The sequence below is a fragment of the Anser cygnoides genome, chromosome 2 (assembly GCF_040182565.1).
Source record: "Anser cygnoides isolate HZ-2024a breed goose chromosome 2, Taihu_goose_T2T_genome, whole genome shotgun sequence".
NCBI classification, from domain to species: domain Eukaryota; kingdom Metazoa; phylum Chordata; class Aves; order Anseriformes; family Anatidae; genus Anser; species Anser cygnoides.
In genome coordinates, this window is record NC_089874.1 from 12,911,244 (window position 1) to 12,937,135 (window position 25,892).

General features: G+C 36.5%; 2 protein-coding genes across 4 annotated transcripts in view; one reads left to right on the forward strand and one right to left on the reverse strand.

Moving 5' to 3' along the window:
- Positions 1–10,590, forward strand: part of PFKP (phosphofructokinase, platelet) — a 44,812-nt gene extending 34,222 nt beyond the window's left edge. For 2 of the 3 annotated variants that reach the window (XM_048047587.2, XM_048047585.2), the window contains 7 exons: positions 42–194; positions 4,734–4,898; positions 6,066–6,127; positions 7,140–7,251; positions 8,662–8,761; positions 9,389–9,494; positions 10,054–10,590. In XM_048047587.2, coding sequence (XP_047903544.1) covers positions 42–194; positions 4,734–4,898; positions 6,066–6,127; positions 7,140–7,251; positions 8,662–8,761; positions 9,389–9,494; positions 10,054–10,207 — 852 coding nt within the window. In that variant the 3' untranslated portion in view covers positions 10,208–10,590. The remainder of the gene's footprint in view (positions 1–41; positions 195–4,733; positions 4,899–6,065; positions 6,128–7,139; positions 7,252–8,661; positions 8,762–9,388; positions 9,495–10,053) is intronic. The other variant, XM_048047586.2, reaches the window with a different exon arrangement.
- Positions 10,591–11,102: 512 nt separating this feature from the next.
- The window catches only part of PITRM1 (pitrilysin metallopeptidase 1), a 29,244-nt gene continuing 14,454 nt past the window's right edge, over positions 11,103–25,892 (reverse strand). Inside the window, exons 14-27 of the mRNA XM_048047582.2 lie at positions 24,706–24,844; positions 23,463–23,579; positions 21,817–21,949; positions 20,969–21,089; positions 20,129–20,205; positions 19,516–19,681; positions 19,294–19,394; positions 18,253–18,373; positions 17,396–17,467; positions 15,945–16,057; positions 15,290–15,415; positions 13,914–14,059; positions 12,155–12,257; positions 11,103–11,554 (exon numbers count right to left, since the gene is read on the reverse strand). Coding sequence (XP_047903539.2) covers positions 11,461–11,554; positions 12,155–12,257; positions 13,914–14,059; positions 15,290–15,415; positions 15,945–16,057; positions 17,396–17,467; positions 18,253–18,373; positions 19,294–19,394; positions 19,516–19,681; positions 20,129–20,205; positions 20,969–21,089; positions 21,817–21,949; positions 23,463–23,579; positions 24,706–24,844 — 1,629 coding nt within the window. The 3' untranslated portion in view covers positions 11,103–11,460. The remainder of the gene's footprint in view (positions 11,555–12,154; positions 12,258–13,913; positions 14,060–15,289; positions 15,416–15,944; positions 16,058–17,395; positions 17,468–18,252; positions 18,374–19,293; positions 19,395–19,515; positions 19,682–20,128; positions 20,206–20,968; positions 21,090–21,816; positions 21,950–23,462; positions 23,580–24,705; positions 24,845–25,892) is intronic.

The window sequence follows — 25,892 nt, forward strand, 5'->3', positions numbered from 1 at the left end:
AGACAAGGAATGTATCACTCATACTTGTACCACTGCTTCAGGCCTATGAGAGTTGTCTGCAGCTACATGAGGCACGTTCCCGCTTTGAGGAGTTTTGCGTACCTATCTGTGTGTTGCCTGCTACTATTAGCAACAATGTGCCAGGCACAGACTTTAGCATTGGTGCTGACACTGCCTTGAATGCTATTGTGGAGGTAAGACCATGTATCTTTTAAAAGTTAAGATGATAACATGCATAACATCAGGATACCTAAAGACCTTGAAATGTCTAGTGTTCTAAAATCAGTCACTGTAATTTTTATGTTTTACAGTTAAGAACTTTTCCAAGACTGATTAAATATTAACGTAATTAAAGTTGATTGTAGTCGGTGTTTAGCTTTTGGGGATTCTATTTTTTATCCAAGACTACTGCATTAGTTCCTAGGGAATTTGCTTTTACTGAAAATAAAAGATTTTGCTAATTTTTTTTTTTTAATCTTAAGTAGCTTCTCAGCATTACTTAGCTGAAAGAAGAAAGCACATGTTTTATAAACAAATACCATGTTTATTGCATGGGCCAGTGACTGAACTTAGTGTAACAGAACATTTGTGTACATTGTTAACATGTGAATAATCCTATGGACTACAATAGGTTTAATGTTAAATGCATATAAATACAAGCATAGTATAAACAGTTAAGTCTGTCACTGATGCTGATTTGAGGTCAGATCTTGCTGTAGCTGAAGCTTTCCATTCAACAATCAGTTTTCTAGTTCTAGTTTGCTGTAGCTTTTTTCCTCAGGTACAATTGCTATATGAACTCCTTAATTCTTTACCATTTCATCAAGTAACAAAAAAAAAAAGGGAACTGAGTTGAGGACTAATGCAAACAAATGAGTGAACCTCTGAATGGCTTTGGGTTTTATTAAACCTCCTATTATGAGTCTATAGAAATAACGATGAAGCAATTGGCCAAAGTCTGCATGGAGATCCTGGGGTTCGAGAAATGATCTTGAAAAAAATCTGTCCTCCTGCTCCTGTACAGAATTACTTATTTATTAGAGTAAAAAAGCTCTTGTAGCTAAATGAAAGAGGTGCGTCAAAATATAGTATGACCTGGTCAGTAGGAGATGCAATACTACATCCCTGGAATGAAGACGACCTATGATGCAGAATGGGTAAATAGTACCAATACATTCACAGGTAAGACACAAGTCCTCCCATCACTCCATTAGCTGCTTCTGCCTTACCAACTTTTATAAACGTCAGCCTCTAAGTATGGCTGATGCACATGTAAAAGTAAAAACACGACACAATGGAAAAGAAAATGTACATACTACTGCTTCCTCTTAGTTCACTGCTTTAAGTACTTTTAATTGCAATTTGCACAGCATTCAGTGATGCTCTCAGTTAAAAAAAAAAAAAATCTATTGAATTTCAGAAAGTTTTGTTTATTTTAAAAGATGGAAGACTGTTGATTTGGAGGTTTGAATATCAGACTTTTCATGAAGCTAGCTTAGTCCATATGACAACACAACTAGCAGTGGAATCCTAAGAACTGCTCCAGAAAGAATCACCATACCTCCGTGTTTAAAACTTCTGAAACCTGCATCAGATTCTTGAGCATTGGGCTTTCTTGCCTATGGAGTAGGATATAAATTAAAAATACAGGACCAGGACTTAAGTCCAAGGCAGAACTTGGTAAATACAATTTCTAAGAATGTTATTTTTCAAATTTTGTATATGGTTCATCTACTTTTTCCAAGACCATCAAGAAAAATGACTAGAACGTTTTTTTTATCCTGGAGTTAGAAGGAGGGGAAGCTTATTAAAGAGACAGGGTAATGGGGGGAGGGAATAAAAGGTGACTTAAAATCCTGATCAGTTACTTGACCAAGCTCACTGTAAGGTTTCACAAAAGGTGGTGTCAAGGCAGTGGAATATGGACAAGTTAAAAAGCGCTGCTACTGCAGCAGTAGTCTTTGCTATTATAGCCTCAATTTCTTTGAAGCTGTTCCCATAACCATGCATTAAGAATTCCTGGGTTTATACCAGCTACAAATCTCTCTCACTGAAAATAGCAAATAAAAATCTGTGTTAGTGTCTTATGTCAAAATCCATTGTTGTGTAGACAAGTACACACAAAGTTCTTACTGGCAGTTCTCCTAGAGCAGGAAATGTAACGTCAATGTAAAAAGCTTTGTTTTTTTCTTTTTTTTCTCATCACAGTCAATGAAAGTAAGGATTTGAAATTCTACCATGAAAAAGCTAAGATAAAAGGAGCTAGCAATGTGACTAGATAAAGTAATAGTATGATAATCCTTATATAATCACAGTAAAAAAACATGAGACATTCATAAACAGGAATTGCCTTCTGGTTTTAGTACCTAACATCACCACTTGCTGTTATGGTGATTGGTATTGTATCGCTTAGAAAACAATACAGCAACAGTTTTTAATGATGGTCTGTCTGTCTAGAGCAGGCATATAGATGGACCCAAACGTACGACTGCTAGATTGCAGAAGACTACTGCTAACCATATTAAATAAATACATCTGAACATACAGAGAGACCCATGTATCTTAAGGCTAGAAAAGACCACATTTCATCTAGTCTGATTTCATGCATATTGGGTCCTAGAACTTAATCCTCTTAAGTCTTGAGTCGGGCTGCTAACTGAATAAGAAACCTTATATTGTATCTGCTATAAAGCTGCCTGAATTTCTTTAAAGCCCTTCAGTGCCATTTGAGTATTTCTGTTACAGTCATTCTGAGAAAGCAAGAATAGCAGAAAGTTTCTACTGCATGTCTCTTGTAATAGAAATCCTTCTAAATATATCTAAAATGGGTAATCCCCAAAGCAGAAAATTTCATTCTTTACCAGCAGCAGGAAAACTTTTTTGGAAAGCTTGGAGTTTACAAATGTTTTAGGTCTTCTCAAACAGAAGGAAATCAATGTGGTGTCAATCCAGTTCTAGTCAGGTGTGTGTGTGGGGAGGTTGTTTTTTTTTTTTTTTTGAATTACAATCAATGTGCTTGCCACTGTTACAAGTAATAGGGATTTTTATAAATTTGTTGTTTACCATATACCAAGTGCCAGCATTCTGCAACAATTACAAAACCATGTCTGGAACAGGAAAGAAAAGCGCTTGAGGACACTGTAAAATCCAAGATGGGTAAAAGAAATTGTCACCTGGAAAAAACAATGGAAGTTCAATTTAAACTTATTTAGGGTATCCTAAACAGAAGTGTTCAGAAACATTCTTCATAACAGAGTGTTAATCAGTATTCTAAATACATCTATGTGAATTCTGCATTTGTGTGTGTGTATGGGATTGGGGGTGGAAGTATGCAGATAGATTTACATATATGTGAATATATATAAATAAAAGATAAGTAGATTATGTTACATGCATCTTTTGGTAGCTGGACCTGAATAAATGCATACTAGTTTTAGTTTTTGAATGCATTAAACATTATAATGTTAAAAGTTTTAGTTTTTAAAGTTTCCTCAGTTACCAATTCAGTATTTATTGTGGTCTGTTTGGTATATTTTTTTTAAGTCACTATAGCTCACAATTTCTTCTTGAAGTCCTGTTGTTATCTGAATGAAGGCTCTGGTAAAAATCTGTGAAACAGAAATACCTCAAATATTACAGGATCTGTAGTTGGTCATTCAGAAAATGAGTAAGGCATGGGGAGTTTTTAAAGCTATAATTCAAGTTTCAAGATTATGCGGTTGCTAGGTACTTTCATTTCGTAGTTTTACCAGACGGAACTGATGTATGGACTATACATCAATTTTGCAAAATTATTCTTGTTATCAAGTCTAGCATAACTTTTATTTATTTTGAAGGAAAAGGAGGAAGTAATATGTTTCTTTTCTTAATCTCTTTCTGAAAGGAAGTACTTTTGTCCAATGACTTAAAAATAACTTTGAACAGTTGCTGTAGAAATATTTTCATTCCAGGAAGTGAGAGTTTATCGACTAGCTTCTTGTGTTGTTATAGCCTAGAGATGCATAGTAATGTCAGTTTCCTAGGTCCTATGACCCTGGAGATTTTTTCTGCTACTCTTTCCTAAGTCTCTTAAGCAACTGTAGTAAATATTGGTAGTATTGGTGCTATGTGGGCATCAGATCTCTTAGTAGAGAATGTTTCTTAGGCTGTTCAGAGCATGGTGCAAATGAATAAAAACAAAAAAGGAACAATAGATCCAGTAGTGCTTGAGAGAATGGTATTTCTATGGATATCTTTGTTGGAAAGTAATCCACAGAGCAGAACATACCCAAGAGTATTGTTAGTTTTTTTTTTTTTAAACTTGAGCATAGTCAGGAGTGCAGTGAATTTTAAAATCAATAGTAAGATGATATAAACTTGTCAGTAATGAATGGAGTCAAAGTAAAGAAGAGAAACTTACTTATACCCAAACTGATTTAAAAGCTCTGTTATATGTATTAGTATCTCTGTTAGAAAACTATCACAATTTTTATGTTCATGCAGAAGACAAATTTATTTCTTGTGTTAGTATTTGCATGAAACAAGTGTTGATTGTCAAAATAAAATGTTTTGCTAGTGTGGTGTTCAATGTATGACTTAAGAAAATGACTTATTGTAGTTAAATGGGTTATGTTATGTTGGAGCCTTTTAAAATACATTTCTTAATTTTTTTAAAATCAATATGTGACACAAAAATGTGTGACATAAAATAAAAATTCAGAATTTAAAATCTCTAATATCTTGTCTTTGAGTAGACGTGTGATCGCATCAAACAGTCAGCCAGTGGTACCAAACGTCGTGTATTCATCATTGAGACCATGGGCGGTTATTGTGGGTACCTGGCCAATATGGGGGCCCTTGCGGCAGGAGCTGACGCTGCTTATATTTTTGAAGAACAGTTTGATATTCGAGAGCTCCAGGTATGCAACATGAGAAATGTTTTCCTCATTTTTAAGTAGATCCTAAAATTGTTGTACATACATGTATATATTTGAAGTAGATAGCTAACATGTTTTTTGTTGTAGTTTATTTATTATTATTATTATACTATAGCTAAAAGCTGTGCTTGTCAGTAGCACTGTCAAATAGTTCTAGTTCTTATGCCATATTACCTAAAGGAACATACACCCAGTTGTTCTTGGCATTAGGGTCAGTTAACTGATGATTTTTCTGTATTAACCACTAAACGTTATTAGGGAAATAATTTCATTTTTATTCTTCTGACTGAAATTCAAGCTACATGTAAATGAAAAAAGTTCAGCAGTTTGAAAAGACAAATATAGGATAAAAAGAAATACCTTTTCCATTATGATTGTGCCTCAGCTTATTGCGTCAGAAGGCTGCTTAGGTCAGGGATTGAACAGGATGTAAAGTGGATTAGATATTGACTTTGATAATCAAACTATTAAGAGCATTTTTTGAGGTGTTATTGAAATAAAGATTTTAGGATTTAAGGGCTACAGATTAGGATATGACTTTGCAGGGGGTAAGCTCATGTGAAACTTGTCTACTATGAGACTTTTACACTTCTGAGGTAGTTGGTGCTAGCTGCTGTCATGGACATACAAATATAACTGCTGAGAAAATATAAATACAAAGCTGAGCAGTACAGTGAATTGTAGTTCCTCCCCATTCAGTTCTCTGTGGCATGCACTCTTCATGTCATGCATGGGAGTACTGGCATGGTAATATATTGCTTTATCCATAACAGGACTGTTGCAAGGATTGGGAGTAAGGGCAGGATCAGATCTTTTATGACAATGTTTCTGTATTTTTATGTATATCAAGGTAATCCAACTTGGTGCTTTATCAGTATAGCATTATTTAAATAAAAAAAAAAAACTCCACAACTTTGTGTGGCTACTAAAATCAGTTATTTGTGATGTGGAGGAAGAAGTTCATTTTAACCCAAGATGAATAGCCATACTCACTATGTTTTGCTGGATCTCTAAAATTGAGTGTTTGAATTTGCACATACTACTTGATGTGGAATCTTTACATAAGCTCTCAGGATGAGGTTGTAGGCTCATTCAAGTTGTTTTAAAGTGTTCTGCTTGTCTCTTTAAAAATACCTTTGTTGTTCCTAGGCTAATGTGGAACACTTAACTGAAAAGATGAAAACCAGTATCCAGCGTGGTCTAGTCCTGAGGTAAGCAAAAGTAGTTGTAGTAAGTGAAATCTGTGATGCTGAGCACTTGCAGCCAAGGCTGTTTGGCCACTTGTGAAGACACTCCAAGTCTACGTTCCTTGATTATTCCTTTAGCATGAGATTATTAGCAAAGCTCTTGCTCCAGAAGGCAAGTCTGGGAGCTGTCTGGAAGCTGAAGCCCAAAACTTCCTTCTTTCTATGTAAATCTAATTGTTCTATAATCTAATACTTGATTCTGTTTTCAGCCTATTTTCTCAACAATTTTTAACTGTAGATTGTTAATAAAGACAGTGTGAAAACTAGCATACACATATAACCTTTACTATAAAAAAATCTACTTAGATTTTACAAGATAACACAGGATAAACCATTCTTCAGAGACCAAAACCTTTAAAATATGTTATTTAACATGTTTTAAAATTATCCATTCTTAGGCATCCTGAATCAGTCTGCAGCTTCTCTCTCTCTTTCATTAGCATTTACTTTCAGTGTGCTGAGTAGCAAAGGGCTGAAAAATGATTACTATAATGAGTTGTATGAGGAAACTATTACACTTGTTTACATTGTTCTGCTTATGGTGAGTAGGGTGAAAAAATACTTGACATTTAAAGTACTGATAAGGAGCAGACTAGGTGTTATTCATCATCCATGCTTTTATAAATGGCAAGATACTGGCATTAGATGTGTATAACTTCTGTTTGTGCAGTTTTTCCACTGCACAGTTAATTTGTCAGACATAAATTTTATTTTCCGCTACCTTATTCAATAATGGTTTCCAGCTGACCTGCAAGTAATGTTGGTATAGTAGAAGTAATGCAGACTTTAAAATCATGAATATGTTACATGAAATGCGTTCATGAAATGTGAAAGTGAACCTGCGTGATTAGATGAAATTATCCAAGCAGTGACTGCTATCAAGAAACTGGGAAAACGTTTGTCATTCAGTAGCTATAAAGACATTGACTACTTAACAGTTGAGTTGCTAATGAGTATTTGGCCTGAATTGTTACAGAAATGAGAACTGCAATGAGAACTACACAACTGACTTCATTTATCAGCTGTATTCCGAAGAAGGAAAAGGAGTGTTTGACTGTCGAAAAAATGTATTGGGCCACATGCAGCAGGTAAAAATGACCTTAGAATTTACAGACAAGCTTAACTATATGCACAAAGGGCATACACTATTCAAGCATTTCAAGTAAGTCTGACTCAGAATTAAAGAGAAAGTGTGTGGATTTTTGCTCATAGGTAGCTCTGAAGTGTTTGTTAGCATTAAAATTTATTGCAACTCCTTCCGTAAAATGTAGGAAAAAAAAAACATTAGCTTCTTAATGATTATTTTTTCTCCTCCTGTCTATATTAACAAAAAAAAAATCATAGACATTACAGCTATCGTTATTACTGTAATACATATTTAGAACATACCTCTCTACCCTTCCATACTGTATCTGGCTTTGGAACTCTGGAAGAGAAGAAATTTGGTTAAGGAATTTTATGTGCAGGTGGATCATTCTGGTAGAAGAGACAGCATTCAGCTACTCCTTTTGGTCTCTGTAGCTTGCCTCTCTTTATCTCACTATGCTGATTGTTTTTGGGCAGATAATAAGTTTCTAATTTGGCTACATTAATTATCAAGACTGAGGTAGAGTCAAAAACACATGTAGAGCTAAATTTCTCGAGTGCTAGTAGTGAAATGACTGTTGTTCACATTGTCATTTAAAGTTTTATAGTCATTTTACCATTACTTATTTTTAGATTTTTCAACACTGAGATTGGCACTTTCTGCATAAAATTTAACCAAATTTAATTTGAAGGTCAAGACCAGCATTGATGAAATGATCTACTGTTTGTGAAGTAGTTCTAAATAGTTCCACATGATTTCAGTTCCATCTGCTGCATTGGAAACAAACACAAAAATCAGACTTCATAATATAAACAGCTTAAAAAAATAACTTTGTTTCCAGAGCCATATAAAGGCTGTTTTAATACTTTGAATGAAAGCAGCCATAAAAAATAATATTAATAAAAAAATTACTAGTTGAAACAGTCCCAGCCCAGTTGTTTCATCCTAGTATTACGTACACAGCATTCTAGCCTTCCTTGTTCTAGCTGCAATAAAGAGCTGTGCTTCCCCGACTTCCTAGATTAAAGAGTCAGCAGTTACATTTCTTAAACTCATTCTGACACCTTCTCCTTCAATGGTTTCCTGTTTTATATTATGCTGAAACCGGGTTGTCTAGTGCAGTGTGAGAGCTAGGCGGTGCTTTACGATCAGCACTGAGGGAAAATGGAGGGCAGGGAAATCAGTGCCCTTTGTTTATCTTAAGTGAAAAGTAGTATTGATTCAGTGAGAATTCTACACTGGCTTAACACAAATTTTAAGTGTTTTAGCTTGGTTTGTGCGGTAAGTTTGTTTGCTTGTTTAAAGTGGGGGAGATAGAAATGAGAGTGAGCAGGCCATTAAACTAGTAAAATAAAAAGACATAAATACTGACTTGATAACTGAATTAACCCACAGTTAAATTTCCACACAGGGTGGTGCACCTTCGCCATTTGATAGAAACTTCGGGACAAAAATTTCTGCAAAAGCTATGCAGTGGATCTCCAAAAAGCTGAAAGAAACCTACCGGAAAGGTGCAGAAACACTTGGTCCTATCTCTCGTTTTACTGCCCTCAGTTAGCCATCAGTATATGCCTACTGCCATACAAAGACATGAATGCATGATAGGTTGTTAGTCAACGTACTTCTTTCCATCTTATTCAGTAATGTCTTGCTGTGCTTCCTGCTGTATTACCCCTCAAGCGAGGTCAGTATTTTAGATAGCTGTTTTCTTACCTGCCTTTAAAAAAATGCTAGTGTGATTGCAGTATATTATGCATGAAGGAATTGATGACTACCTAAGTTACATCTGTTCTTCCTTTTTGTTTCATGATGGCTACATGGGAGACAGAAGAAGGTAATATGTCTTCTTTGGGAATTTTTATAAAACACTGTTTACTAAAATCTAATTTAAAACTGGATGTTAAAATTCAGTCTCATTGTTGATTAATTACACTGTTTTCATGGCTAATCACCAAAGCTAAATGTAAAAAGTGAAGATCTCCTAACCCTATTAAAGTACTAATTGATGTTTTAATGTTATGTTAAATGTTCAGTAACTGAACTTAAGCTCCCTGTTCACTTTAATTACAGAACAAGGATATTTGGCCATAGAACTGTGAATAAAAAAATCTTGAATTATTTCATTCTTTTCCTATTAGGAAAAGTATTTGCCAATACTGATGACTCAGTCTGTTTGCTGGGAATGCGTAGACGCAACCTTGTTTTCCAACCAGTGGCTGAGCTGAAGAATGAAACAGACTTTGTGTATGTATACGCTGCTTACATTTTAAACATCCCCACACAGGCTTTCTTTCACCACATCAAATGAACATCTTCTTCATGGTGCTGACACACAGCATTTGCCAACTGTTTTATTGTGCTTCTGTCTCTGGCCTACATTCAGCCAGTGATTCACTTCAATTGTTCACTTGTCTTTTTGAACAACTCCCTTTATGCTTTCTATTCATCCTCCTTATACATTATGAAGTTCTTTTGTTATGAATTCTGGGAGCCCACTGTCTTTTTTTTCATCTTTGCTTTAATGTCTGGAATGGGTTGACTTCTGATAAAATTTAGTAGAGTAGTAGAGCACCATTTTTGTGCCTTAGATGGCATTTTACCTATGAAAAACTATCCAGTAAAATCTTTTTTCCTTCAGTGCTCTGTTATTTCTACCCTTCTTGGGTTGGTGCTTATATGCCACCATAAATAGCAATACTTGATCCTATTTGTAAGAATATTACTGTTAGTGTTCTCAGATGAGCTACAAATTGTTTGCCATGGCTACTAAGTAAATCTTTTTTTTTCCTCCACCACACCACAGACATAGGATTCCAATGGAGCAATGGTGGCTGAAGCTGCGACCACTGATGAAAATCCTGGCCAAATACAAGACCAGCTATGATGTTTCAGATTCAGGCCAGCTGGAGCATGTTGCTATGCACAGCCCAAAGGAAGCAGAAACCGGAGCCATCTAAAGAGATCATTTTTAGATTGTTGTTATAGATGCACATTGTGAGTAACAATGCTTTAGAATCGTTACAGCTTTGTTTTGTAACATTTAAGTTATTGTACCAGCACTTTATGTGAAACAAGACAGTCACGTCACACAGATTTTGTCCTATATTTGTGTTACGTTTGAAACAAATCCCAGCATCTAAGGAATAAGCACCATTTTACTCATACTACCCTTTAACAAAAAAGTGCAACACTGTTCTATGCACTCTGTAAGTTACTCACCTACTGCACTTTGTTTCAGAGTACTTACACCCAAAAATAAGTGTAGATGGCTAGTTTTATGTTGAGTTACAGGATGTGCTTAATGTATCCGAAGTGAAATAAAGTACTGTTGCAAACATAAGTGTGATGTGTCAAAATGTATTTGCCTGCTTCTAACCACAAACAGCAAAAATCCTTCATAAAGGATTCTCTACAGACTAATGAAGGAAAAAAAGCACCTGCCTTAATCCCCTACCTGGTGAAGGGGGAAAAAAAACTGTCCTACTTTTCCTTGTTTCATGTTTCTTTTCTCTTAGCTTTGTTAAGGCTATAGAAACTCTTCCTAATGAGGGCAAAGGGTAAAAATAATTTTAAAATTAGGTTAACAAATATATAAAACTCTTTTCTTATGCTGATTTGTTAACTAGATGATGACCCACGAAAAGTACTAGACTATTTCATACCAAAATTGACTGAATGTTGCCCAAATAAACAAGATAAAATCTGCATTGTACACAGATTCATTAGTGATTTGCCCACTATGCTGCCATTCACTACAAACTTGCTGTGAGGTGGAAGGCACTGTCACAAAGCTCTTATCTGTAGGTAGTTTATGCAAAGTAAGCTGGAATTAACATACCAAAGAATAGAAGCTGTAGTATAAGAGACATAGTTTTTTATATATCCAACAGCAGACATGATTTCAAACAAATACCATTTAAATCTCTGGAGTTCTACATATACAAAAATATTTAATTTATATAGTATCCATATGAGTCTTGAGTAAAATATTATGGTCTTTGTCCTAATAGAGCAAATAATTCTTGCTCTCAAATACTGTGTGGTTAGAATATTTGACAACAGGGTTTTAACTGGTTTGTTGCACGTTGTTAGAAGCAGCAACAAACATTTAAGTTGGACCATGGGCCAGTTAAAAGTTAATATAAAAAAATAATTAATGTAGTCACAAAGATGGGCTTGCTTTATGTGAGCCTGGATGTTCAGCAGCAATTCATCGTTTGACCCATGAGGGATCTTTGGTAATATCTGCATTTTCTGGGCCAAGTACTGCCAGACCACGTGTGCTCTTCCCAACTGCAAGATACCTGCAAAAAGAAACAAATGAGAAGTTAATGTATTTGGTTATCTGTAACTACGTTATACAGTTAAAAAGACTCTAATTTCAGGAAACAGTGCTGTCTGATATGCACCCCGTGTTTGCTTTTATAACATCTTTTGGATTTACATTTTTTCCCCCCGTTGATGATGATACAACAGTCAATACCACCTGGTCATAACTAGCCTAATCTGCTTAAACAGATGTTCTTCTATGTGAAATTCTTAACTAAAGCGCAAGTCAGAAGTCCAAAGAAGTAAAAAATATTAGGAGTCCAGAAGAACCGGCTCATTCAGCCAGGAGCTGGAAGTCTGAGTGTACTCTTTCTTCAGACGCTTTCCGGACTTTTCAAAAGTAAAACAATCGCCTCCAACTTCAGAACATAGGAGGGAATTACATCTGCTAAAATTCAATAAGCAGAATATAATTAACATCTCTCTAAGGTTACAAAAACAAATAGTGGAAGTAGTACAAAAGACCAGAGAAAGAAATTCAAGAACTTAATTATGGTAACTTTAACAAACTTCTCTGATTTGTCCAGTTTTTCAAGCAAACATCTTTTTTTTTCTGAAGTTGAGCACAGACTTACTTGTTTGATACATCAACCAGGTTATCACTGTTGACAGCAAAAAGCTGCTCTCTGTGTGACTGCTTCATTTCATCTGAAATCCCGTATAAGAAATGATCCATACCTAAAACAAAACAAAGACACATACTGCAGCGATGTACTGGAAGGGAAGAATAGAGCCTACACTTCAACCATTGTTCTGAGACAAATTAATTGTCAATCAAATGTCAAAAGTTAGAATTGAGTAAATAAGTTTAATTTTCTGAGGTAGTAAGAGTTTGCTATTTAGAATTTGTATTACAGTCTGGCAAGTGATTTAGTTTGCCAAAAATCTAAATGTAATTGGGATCCAGAAAACCTAAAGAAATAAACCAATGAAAAGCAAAACACACTAGCATGATTCATTCTAAAAAGCCTCAATACTTCCTAAAATGTTTTAGCCAAACTGGGTTTCATGCAGCTTGTATGAACAACCTCTTAAAATTTTCAATCAGCTGTAATATACATGCCAAGACCATGTTTTAATCACCTTCTTTTGATCAAGCTACATACAGAAGTCTGCATACAAATACTTTATTGCTTTTGTTGGAATACTTACCTACAGTATTTTAGCATCAATATTATAGCTCTGTGAATAACCAGAGAACTCCAAAATAACCACAGGAAAGCTTTTTAACATGAAAACAATTACAGAAAAAAATAGTAGGTGGGGAAGACATCTGGAGACAATTAACTCATCCAAACTTCTGCCAAAGGCTGGATAAAGTGAGATAAGGTTGTTGAAGACCCTATGCAGGACCTAATAAATAATGGTAGTATTAAGGGATAGATATTTGTCTCTGCAACAGATCCTAGGTCTATGGAACAATGTTCTTCACTAAATTTGTCACAGCTGCTACAGCGCATGTTCAAATTAAATCACTGCTCTCACAAATTACAACATTCAATATGCATTCACTTCATTCATATCTGCACCTAAAATTGATTACTTTCTTTTTCTTTAAAATCAAATCATCCAGGCCAAAACCAAATTCAGTTCAAAGAACATGAAATCAGCTTCATTTTCAAGTCCTATTTAACAAACTAGCGTTAATACAAATACATATTAAAATAACATTAATTTTATTCTTATAACTCCTTTACTTAAAGGAAAGGAATCTATTTTAAATTAGCAAGTTTTGGATTGAATTTAAGCTCAGACTTGGAGAGGGAAGGGGAAAGCAAGGAAAGCAAAGCAACATGTAGGCAAACTAAAAAGATGTGAAGATACTACCAGCTGTGATATGCATGCGGATATGTAAAGAAGGTAACACCCTCCACTGTAGCAGTATTATGCTCTAATTTCTTAAAAAAAAAAAAAATGCACAAAAGTTACACATTTGTAGTCAAAATGTACACTTGTGTCAGGAAAGTAATTCTGCAATTTTATTTCTTTTTAATCAAAAGACAAAATATTTAATTTTTTGCTTGCTAGCATCTGACTCCCTTTCCAAGCCTAAATTTGTTTCTGTAATCTACCTCCATCTTCTAACTGTATTCCCCTGACATCAAGGAGCAGCATGAATATGAATACCTCAGTGGAGAGACTGAATGTGTGCTATTTCTGAAAAGGGACTAACAGGAACTGACTGTTTTGTTGAAACCGCAGTTGTCTTACGTCTGCCAAGTACAAATTTTAACATATGATTCAGTTTAGCAAATTAACTGTTTTCTCTCCTTTAAAACTTAAATAAAAATAAATATATTAGCTCCCAGTGCTGGGAGACTGGTGAGAATGTACCTTTATCTGAAGGAGCTATTGGTGCATCTACAGCAGCAAATACTGCTAACTTAGCTTCATCGATATCTTGTTGTGTGAATTCTCCAGATTTGGCCCATTCAACTGCTTTTTCAAATGTTTTCAAGGTGGCTAATGAATTTGGGTCTCTTAAAGAAAAAAAAGAAAAAAGTAAAATTAAGGGCTTCAGTCTTACAAAATGATATACTGTAATTAATTTGTTCTTAATTCAGAGTTTACTATTCATTACACAAACATAGATACATGTGGATTGCATCAAATGAGAAACCTACTTTTTGTTTACAAGATATTTTTTTAAGAAGAAGCTAGTATTACAATAAACCAGGCATATTTTGAATTTTCAAATACACAAGTGCAGCAAGTTCAGTTGCCTGTAAGTAGTTTCAAGGCAGCGTGCAGAGAAGTGGTATTCAAAAGATGGTAAACCAACAGTGTTTATAATGTAATATCAATTCACTGCTGCAGCTTAATAAGCATTAGCTTCCATTAATATCAACAACAGTAATATTTATGGTATACCACCTTATCTCCTCTAAGCTGCTTTTCCTGCTACACCTCTTTTTGCTCTCTGTAAAACAAGTGCAACAGGTCGACAGCTACTGAAATACTAAACAGGACAAGTCCTACCACGCTGAAACTTTGCAGAGAGGCAACACTGCTCAGATTTTAGGCAGGAATACTGTCCAAGTACTGTGATGGACTACCTTTGGTCTAGGAAAATTATTTAAGCCAGGACTCTAGACACGTGACATTTCTAGTGGGGATTATAACTTCCAATTCAAATTTCATCTGAAAGTGGTTTGGCAAGTCCAAAGCAGGTTAACTGTTCCGGACTTGACAAAAAAAAAAAAAAGGCAAAGAAAAAAAGACTTTCTCCATTCTAGCTCATCACCGGCAATGCTTTCTGCTGAATCTCTGCTGTTTCCAGACAGTCTGCCAAGGAAGCTGTGTATTTTCAAAACCAGGGCATTAGGAAACGGCATCATTTCTACTCCATGGTCTCAAACATAATTAAATCTCCTTGTATTTGCTTATTTATTTATTAAAAAAAAAGTGGAGGACCCATGAGAAAATAAATGATAACCAGTCTTACATAAACCTGGTACACAGACACAACAATGGTTGCTACCAGCAGAGATAAGTTAAACTTTCCCAGGGACAGAAACCAGAGGAGGGGTTTATTAACAAAACTGATATACATTAAGCAATTAATCTCATCATCATCAGTGCTGAATCACTTTCTTGTGATTCAACATAGCTGTATCTCTCTTTCAAGATTAAGTGAAATAAAAATAAAGTCAAACAAACAAGTGCAGCCAGTGGTTCCCTCAGACATGAACATGAACAAATGCTGTTACCTGTAGGAGTAGAAAGTAAATATGCCGTTGTGACTAATTTTAGCACCTCCACCGTAAGCGCCTCCTTTCTCTCTAATTTCTCTATGTAGGAATTTAGATGTCATCAACCGTGCAAGAATTCGAAGGCTGTAATGAGAGAAATATTAACAGCAAACTGTTAAATAAACTGGATAACAGTAATATTCTCAACTGCCTCTAAAGTTCAAAAAGATCCCCATTTACAATGCTTTGCTTCTTCCAATCTACAACAGTAACAACACTCAATATTTAATAACAGCTGAGCAATGTCACATCATTGTAAGAGCTGTTGCTACTTTAGAACACTGCTTGATTATTCCACTTATGTCACTGTAATCAAATACAAAAGCAGCCTCCTACCTGTAACTTTGTTAGTGCAATAGGATTGTCACCTCAGACACATCCAGGTAAGTAGGGCTGTTATTTGGAAGCTAGGGGTTAGTAGCCCCTAGTTACTTAATCTCAGCACTTCGTAAAGCAGCACATTTATGGACCTAGCAATGTGAAGACTGGTCTGTAAAGAATTTGTCACAAACACACCACAAAACATTTTTATTGACACTCCATTTTCAGTGGTCCTGTTTTGTTTCGTGTTATGCAACACACATACAAGCTCCCTGCTGATTTTGTTTCCTACCTTGCATAGTCCGCAGCTGTGTAGGGAACTGTTCGAATGCATTCCCCAATATAGTTCACCAGGAAGGGAAGTACAAAATGGGTCTTCATCTGGCATGGTTTGAAAGTAGGATCCTAAGAGAAAAACACATTACTGGTACAGTTAGCAGATATGAGACAATTTAGCCAGCTGAGGACTATGAAGTGCTGCCAAACATACAGACACACAGACGGTAAAGCTGCCACTTGACCTGCACTGCAATCAGTGGCATTCAGCTTGCCCCCATGTTAGCAATCCAGTAACAAAACTGCCTTAGGAAACTAAAGTATATGGATATTGTACATTGGCTACCCGTCGTTGCTCACCAGCGTCTCAGTTGCCCATGCCATGTGTTGTCACCAAAGAGCTTTGATACGTATACCACGTCTTTACTTGGACTGAACCAAGTGTTCATAACTTCCCACTTCTATGTCCATCATATTTGACTCCATCTACTCAATTTTAGATATTGCAACTGGATCCAGAAAAAGACCCCCCTCCTCACTGTTCATTTATGAACAGCAGCAGCTATATGAGTTTCCGCTCACACATACCCTGCAATAAACTTGACTTTTACTTAGAATCATACAATCATTTAAATTGGTAAAGACCTTCAAGATTATCAAGTCCAACCATCAACCTGACATACCAAGTCCTAAGCCATGTTCCTTAGTGCCATGTCCACATATCTCTTAAATACCCCCAGGGATGGGGACTCCCCCACTTCAAAACTTCCAGTCCTTCTCATGTCTCCAGGCCCCTGCAACACTCGCTTCTTTGTCTCTTTCACACATACACCTGCTTGTGTCCTTATTTACGCATAAGCAGAGCCTTAAGCACCTCCAGAATCTTTTAAAATTTAATTTCAATGCTTGCAAATGTTCCTTAACTCCACAGACCTGCTCCCCAGCCCCTCACGCATCTCTAGCTGGTTGGGCCCAGCACAGTACCACATGCCAGACTTGTCAGCAAGAAGAACCTTCGGCTGAGCAATCCCTGCCTTTTTCCTCAATGCTCAGGATACACCAAGTTGTGTTTCTCCCATATAGTCAAATAAAAATTTTCATTTTTACTTAATTGTCACAGATACTCTTTTGTCATGTGTCATTCACATTCAAAATAATTTAGGGAGTAGAGGAAGGAAGAGAAAGGGCTAACTGGGAGTGACACCACATGGATCTGATTCTGAAAGAAACCAGGGTAAAAATAAAATCTTGTAAACATCGCTTGCAAGGAACAGCATAAGCGGGAATTTCCTGCATGCACAGACAGGAAGTTAGCTAAATGATCTGCAAACCAGAACCAAAGGGAAGACAACAAATAGGATGACATAGAAACATGAAGAAGTTTGATGAACGGTTTAGAGAAACAATAGAGTAAGAGTGTGGAAGTGAAGGGCACGTAGCACTATCCTCAACCAATAATGTACTTACATTAATTAGTTTCCTTGTGATCTGCAAACAATTAAGCATTTTGCTTCCCACAGGTTTGACTTCTGAAGATTTCTACAAGAGACACAGCCCTCATATTAAAAGGTGATTTAACAATTTAGACTAAGATTACAATAAATGCAATCCCTACTCCCTTGAACTTCCTGTGTAAGCTTTTGAAACCACCATCAGCCCATGTGTCTTCACACACATAAGCAACCTACTCAATCAATTGTATTTCAAAGCAAATGCTAAATAAATTTCCTTTCAAGAGTAATTTGGTACTGAAAGACACCAAGAGGGACATTAAAGAGTCCCCCAAAATTTCAGACAATCATTTCCTTCATGGGTAGGGAACTGGGAGCCTATTCAAGTCTCAGAAATTAATACAGATGTACATTCACAGAGCAGATCCTTTGTCAACTGTATTGAGCCAAGTACCCTCTGTGCGAAATGTCCATCCAGATAATGAAACAGATTCCTAAACAATTAAGGAACTGCGCAATTCCCTATTTTCCTTTGGCTAACATGCCAAGTAAAGCTAAAAAAGAAATTACAGTTTTATTTGACAGAGAACAGAAGAATTTATTTTCCTTCATCCCACGCAAAGGTAACCACCTCAGAGTAACATTTGACAGCTGATCTACAGGATTACTGTTGTCTATTTTACAGGGTGAAGACAGGTACCGTGGGGAAACACATAGCAGTTTATCACAGAGCTGACTTGCAGATTTCTTGAGACATCTATGTATGGATATAGTATTTGAGTTCGAATGATCTTCTGATTGCACAATTGTCTTTACACAACATCAAATCCAACTGTACTTGATGCACTAGTCACAAATGAAGTAATTTCCTACCTCAATCACATGGGGTCGAACAGGTTTTCTCTCTTTTTTACTTCTAGTTATGCCCTTTATAAATTTCTCTACTTCTTTAGATGCCTCTGATATCTGTTGAGGTGCTGCATTCACTGAACACCTGTTAAAAGAGCATATTGAGTTTTTTAATGTTTTTGTGGTTTTGTGTAGTCCAATATAATTTGCACCTCTATGTCTTCCTAAGTACTTTAAATCATCAGAATGTGAGATCTGTGATCACTGATAATCATTATCACAGAAAAAAAAAATACTCATAATGTAGCATTTGGCATGCAAAAAAACAAAATTCAAATTACTTTGTTCTTTTGCTTGCCCCAAACCAACTTCACTATTGATGACAGCAGTAGCTGTGACCTCCTTCTCTGTACAGGTCAAGACTACGCAGATTTTACAGAATAGAAACATCTCATAAGGAAACTAATGACTTCCTTTGTCCCATGGTTTTGAACAGCACAGGTATTTCAATAACTTTACACATCATTTTATTCTTTGCAAACAATACGTTGCAATTTAATGTCACCTCAAATTGGAGTATTTTTGAAACTAACGCATCTGATACTAAGCACTTAAACATGCCCTCTTACTTTTACCGATATATACATAAAACAGATTTCAAAATGTCACTGTTTTCTGTAAGGAAGAAAAAAAAAAACTATATTCAACTGATATAATACACTATAACAGTATTTCTATCTTGGGCACTTTTCAAGAAAAAAAGCAGAATGTTGATGGAATATTTCTGTAAAACCCAACAAGCCGTTTAAGCACTCTTGATACAAAAGTTACATCTGAAATCTGCCTTAAGTTTCATAAACATGTTATAAATCAAACAAAATAAACCATAACTACCATCAAGTTCTTAAGGTAGGAGAACGTGGACTAAAAACATTTTTAGTAATTCCTCAGGTTTTCTGTTTCACAAAACCCCAACATCCCAGAAAGCACATTAAGAAAAGCCCATTCACAGGCCATGGCCTCTCTCTAACTAAATGGTCCCTTTCTGTTTTAGCCGGAACTCACCTGATGTTGTCACTATTTAATAGATACTTCTTAATGCGTGGTAGTTTGCGTAGTACTGGTTTAATATCGGGCATTTCTGCTATTCTCTTCATCAACTTCACCTGCACAGGAAGGCAGAAAGACTACAGATGAAGCCATTTAGAAAGAACTAGCAAAAATTTAGTGCTCTAATTCCAAAGTGGAGGATTTAGGCCTCACTAAAAGACGACATTAACTTTTCACCTGATCCATCCCATTAAACATTTCTTGCAGTTCTCCAGAAGGCGTAAGGTTTTTGCTGGCTCTAATAGAGGCATACAAATGCCCACAATCTGGAATCCCATTTGACAGTTCCTGGGCAGTCTTCTTAACCAGCACTCTGAAGTGTTCCTCCTCCTCAAACCGCGGGCTGAAAAAGAGTAGAAGCAGTTCTCTACATCTCAGGCAAAATCACGCCAATGGGCTTTTACAATACTGACTCATTCGTTCATTATCCCAAGTTCAACAAAGAGCTTTTAGACCATCAATTTTCCATTTAATCCACTACTTAGTCATGCAAAGGATGAAATGCTTAGATTTGATGTCTGGATGTGGTCCTGAGCAACCTCCTCTAGGTGGCCCTGCTTAATCGGGGGGTTAGAACAGATGGTCTCTAGAGGTCCCTTCCAACATAAACTATTCTGTGAATCTGTAATTTAGAAAGTAGGAGCCACTCAAAGATACAGTTATGAAAGCAAATCTCAGAGTAGAATCTCTGAGAAGCTGGGAATGGTTAGGGGAAGAGGGGGAAAAATAAAGAAAACCCCAAAACACGAGGGGAAAAAAAAAAAAAAGAAGGAAACCCAATGTACAGTACTTGTTAAATATTTCACTCCATAAATTCATCATGTCTGGCAGATTTCTGTCCAAGCATAGAGATGAAAAGAGTACACCCTGAAGGAAAAAAAAGAAACACATACAGAAAAAAACTCCTTCGGCAATGGAACAAGAAACGCACAAGAACTTTTTAATGGAAGTGATGCAGTGGTACCAACCTAATGCTTCACAACACAAAACCACTTTAATATACGCTGTGCTACTAAAATCATGAAATATGATTGATCTTCACACAAAACAAACTTGTCAATTACTCTTTCTCAACAGTAAGCATCAGTTCAGAAACAGACTTTCTTATTTTTCCACAAAGTACAGGTAAAACTGTTCTGGGGATGAATCTTTCTGCAAAGGATTCCCCCTAACTCAACTTCACAATCCATGGGGAGCAAGCTACAGGAAACAGACCCCAGCAAGTCTGAAAAATCTTAAGAGACATTGCTAAAACTGTTATGCCCAATACTAAGATCTAACGATCCTGAAAACATTCAGGATTGTGAGATATACACAATGACAGCAATCTCTATGTGCAGCACTATGCCTTTCTCTCCTCTGCCCTTTGTTTCCGAAGTTTTTTGCAGCATTCAGAAACATGTTGACAGAAGCTAGTGAAACACTATCTTGAAAGAGATAACTGCAAACACTTCCCTTAACACAAAATATTGATACTGTAATTGTCAAGTATTTTACACAAAAAGGCACAAGCCCTTTCATAGGCTGCTTTCAATGCACATTAGCTGACCCTCTACTGGAAGCCGTGACTGACCCTTAACTACAGAGCTGTTACTGTAATTTAACATCATGATGTTTATGATTAATTTACCTGTTCATACACATCCAGGTGTGAATCATCTGGAATGATATGCGGGCTGACAGACATCCCACCTGTTTTTAGCTCTATTTTCTGGGCCTGTTCCCTGTAATCAAGGACTCCACAACCCATCCTGTGAAAAACAATCAGAGATTTACTTCTATTTTCATTGTATGGCAAAACCATGATTCATATACCAAATGCAAAGAATACTGTTTAGGCCAATACTAATTTAGCAAGTAAGTAATTCGGGGCATTATCAAACAAACATAATACTTCATAATTTATATTAAAAAACAAGTAGTAATACAACAAGCTTTTCAACTAAAACCCACTGCTGTTTCAAAATAGTGTATTAAGTGTGCTTTATGTACAGACTTCAGAACACCCCAACATTGTTCGCCCCATATCCACGTTCAACCAGAGTAGCAATATCACGTAAGCTGGTATCACCACCAAAAAGAACAGATTCCTTCTGGTCCATGTCACTTCATCTACCCTGTGTCACTCTTGCCCCTGTGATCAGTGTTTCTGTGACCACATTGTGAAATTACACCCCAAAAAAATAAAGTGAAAACTTCAATTTCTGCTGGGCTATTTTTCATTAGATCAAGTTTCCAATCTATTTGGGGAATGCTTATGTTGACACTGGGGAACAAGGCAATGCAGAGACTGAAGAAAAAGGGCAAAGGAGTTGGTAACTCAGTGGAGAGAGGGAAGAACCATTATTTCAGCAGCACACCAGCTTACCAGCACCTCCTTCCTAAAAGGACAGCTACTGAAATTAGTAAAAGAAGTATTATTTCAGTAAGTTGTTTTACATCTTACTGCTTTAGCTTCTAGCAAAGTAAACCTCTCACTTTGTAATGACATTGCAGAACAGCGGCACATATGGTTTGAGCTCTTCAGGAAGAGTGTTCAAGCTGGAAACAGCTCTGAAATATACCACGCCGTTGGTTGGCTGAGCACAGTACTGGACAGGAACTTCATCAGCTAGGGATCAAAAAAACAAGAAAAAAACAACCAACGGTTTACTTCTGAAATGCAAAAGCATTCTTGTAAGATCTTATTCAGAGTTACTTTCTGTAATTACTTCAGAGTCACTTCTTATTGAAACTTCATATATCGTACTGAATGCTGGACTGAAGGTTGTTGGTTTTGTTTGTTTGTTTCTGTCCATGGTAAAGTAAAGGATATCTGGACAATTTGATGAGAATTCTGCTGACAGAGCACGGATTTTAGAGGTAACATTAAAACAATGGAGTGGTAATTTGTTTCTGAACAACTCAATAAGTTTTTTCTCCCTTATTTTCACCTTCATCACCTCAAAAGTCGAGGAAAAACAGTTCCTGCACTGCACATTCTATTCTAACATTGGGTACTGGGAATATACACATTAGGATTTCCACAAAACAGGTCATTTCAGCATCAAAATTATACAGCATATGACACTTGCTGATAATTTTAGCAGAGAAGTGTCTGTTAAAAATATAATATAGAGCAGTATTACCTGCATGATTTTGACAGAACTGTAACAAAATTGAGATCTACAATTTCTTGTTTCCTATCAACTCATAGGACAGCCTTGGCAAAGCAGGAACAGACTGTCAGTGATGTTATGATGGATGACTTTTTTTTTTCTTCATGGTTCCTGCACACCATATTCTGTAAAAATAGGGAGGGAGGAAAGGCAGACACCACCAAAGGTTTGATGCACACATTGCCAGGAGTGCTGCACCCTGTAAAAAGCTGAAGTCTTCGGAAAGCAAGGGGATTGCTCAAGAGTAATTGAGCATACCACGTAGTGACTTTTCTAACTGCAGGGCAGGGCAGGCAGTGAGAAAGCAGGAGGCAGGGAGCTTGCATCAGGAGTGCTACTGCCAGACTCCTACTGAAGAGCAGGCAGCTGAACTGCAACTGGAAACAGCCCCACATCACCCCTCAGAGGCGATGGCAAGAATTTTCTGCAGATCACTGCAAACTGTGTACTGCACAGGTGGTGGACTAGATGAAAAGGAGATGGACTAGATGAAAAACTATGGACAGTAAAGTGAGATTCACGTTCAGATTTTATTTTTTATTTTTATTAATCTCACCCAAAGGATTCTAGGTACTCTGTGTTTAAAACTTTACTCCAGTCTACAGCCTAATAAAAAAGACAGCGTTAGAGTCTGGAAGCTTGGCTTTGGCAAGCTGACACTGAGAACAAAGCCAGAAGCTAGGTGGTCAGGGCTTTTACTTGACTCACAATGCTACCACAGTTTGTTTTGGATATCATATTTAGCTTGCCAGAACACCCTCAACTTTGACAAACTGGCAAAAACAAACAATTCAGGCCAAAATGACTGTTTTTTCCTTCTCCACAAACTACTCCTGTTTAGCGTTTATTTACAGCTTAGCAGGTACACACACTTTTTAAAGAGCAAAGAAGAGGAACAGCTTGGCAAGTAGCTAGATAACAATCCAAGTGCCATTCTTTTCAGGACAAAATACTGGTTATACCAACCTGTGAGTGTTGTCTCCAGCACAGTGAATGGGATTTTGGGCTCAATGTCAGACACTTTTAGAGCTGGGAGACAAGAGGTATCCTGAGGTTTACTTTGAAGATCAATTAATTCCAAACCTAATAAAGAAAACAGAATACTAATGTTTGTAATTTTTACCTTCCAGTGAAAATGCTGTCAAAACCTTCTGAGATGATGCAGATCAGAAAAACATGAAAAGTCTGAAGTTTAGCATTTTCTATAAACTTTTCTCTCAAACACTGTATTGAAAAATTCTGAGTGTTATCATACCATATCAGCGAACAGAACAGGGTACCTTTGTAAATCCTCTTTCCAGCCCTTCCCTCTCCTTTTGCATCCTGTTTACATGTAATTAAAACCCTAAAGACGTGATATCTGCCAGCCTGCCCTGTTGTCCAGCTCTGTAGACACCATCCAGGCAACAGAGACCTTGCAGTAAAAATCTAACCAATAAGAGATCTTTCTCAAGTGCTCAGTCGGCACACCAATGCAGCTAAGTTGTTTTCACAACTTTCATCCTCTTTCAGATTCCAGCTGGCTGCCTCTAAGTACTCTCAAACTTATCTTTCTAAGAAGAAAGCCTCTTCTGAAAGACATGTTCCCTTATTCCCCCTCCCAGTAACATTGCTTCTGAACATTGACTCCACCTTTCTTCTACACAATCTCTGTGACTAGATCACTGTTTTTACAAAATGACATAACTGCTCCGTGTTTCCAAGTTTAAGTTATTCTGAGGAATAAGTCAAAAAATATTGTTATAGTTAGCTCTTTAAGTAGAAAAGAGAAGTACAATTACAAAATGTAAATTTTATAGGAGCATGGAACAAATATCATACACTCAAAAATAAAGCGCTTTAAGATAAATGGTGGCATTCACCTTGAATTTAGTGCAGTTAACATAGGAAAGAACCAGGTTACTATTTTAAAATAATTCCCTTTCTTCTGCCCTACTGGAGACTTTGATCGTTCTATTTTTTGAGTGTTAAAACTAACAGATTATACCAATCATACAATTTAGTATGAACAGTAAACTGTATTGCCCCATACCACACACACTCAAGCTTCCAACCAACAACAAAAAAAACACATCCCTTTCAGAAGAAATGCTGGATCATGCCTGATATATCTAAGAATTTAAGACTTTTTACAGAACAACAGAAAAAAAAAAAAAGGGCTGTGTTCTTAAACAGTTACCCAAACCAAAATACGAAAAAGCATGTTAACCTTTTTCAAAGATTTGTTTTTTTTCTTCTTCAGAAAGAGCGTTGACCTTCTTTTTCAGTTTTTCTGCTTCCAGTTTTGCTTGTTTATCATAGTAGTCTTCTTCTGGACTCATTGACAGAGTCAATCTATGTGGATTATCCTGCAGAAATGTATCCCAAAACAAAGCATTATTAATTCTGAGGGCTACTTTCACCTGTTTTGCCTCAGATTATTGCTTCATCAAATGTAGAAAAGGTCATGCATCATTTGGTTTACGTATTATCAAAGGTATCACAAATAGGCAATTTAAACTCTTCAATTAATGAAGAGCAGTCTGCTGCTAGGGTGGGGAAGGGAGACAGTTTACCACATGAACAAGCATGAACAACCTTCTGTGAAATTTCAGTATGGAGTCAGATTCCCTTAACAAAACACAGTACTTATTAGTTTAATTAAATCAAGGTTAAACAACTACATATAAGGCTACAGAGCAGTATGCCAGAAGTTATATCTGGAGAATGTTCTAAGATTGGGAATCTAGTTAAATACAGGAGGGTTTCATTAAACACCTCATTCAACCTGTCCAAGCTTGAGTGCACAGAAATCCCATATGATGTAAAAGGGGCATGCCTTATCCTGCTCAGAAATGGTTTACATCAGTCTTGCTGCCAGAGAACTCCATGCATTATGCAAGTGTCAGAACTGCTGGTGAATTTCTCTGTGTTTATGCTGTATTGTGGAATTTTAATCACAAAATTACTCAATCACCTTCCATTTTAGATAATAATGGGAGGCTAGTCAAAAGACAGTGACCTCAAAAATGCCCATTTCAAAGTAGGAGTCAAACACCAACATCTGTCACTGAGATTCACTGCCAATAATTTGGGACAATGTAATCGGATTCTCTATTTTATGAGCTTATCTTTCCTGTGCTTATATGGAAAGACTAAGGAAACATGACTGACTACAGAGTTAGAGAGTGAAATACAAAATCAACCAAGCACAGCTGAATGGATAGGATGAACAGCATCTCTTTTGCTCACAGCCTTCCTGCTTTATTAATCTCCAGGCACAGTGTGTAATACAAGATACATAGTCTTTGGATATCAGATCATCTAACTTTTCTCATTACTTCCTGTTGAGGGGTGCTTTTGTCTTAGGCCTCTCACCAGAACTGCATAGTAAAGGACATTCTTAAAAATACCGTG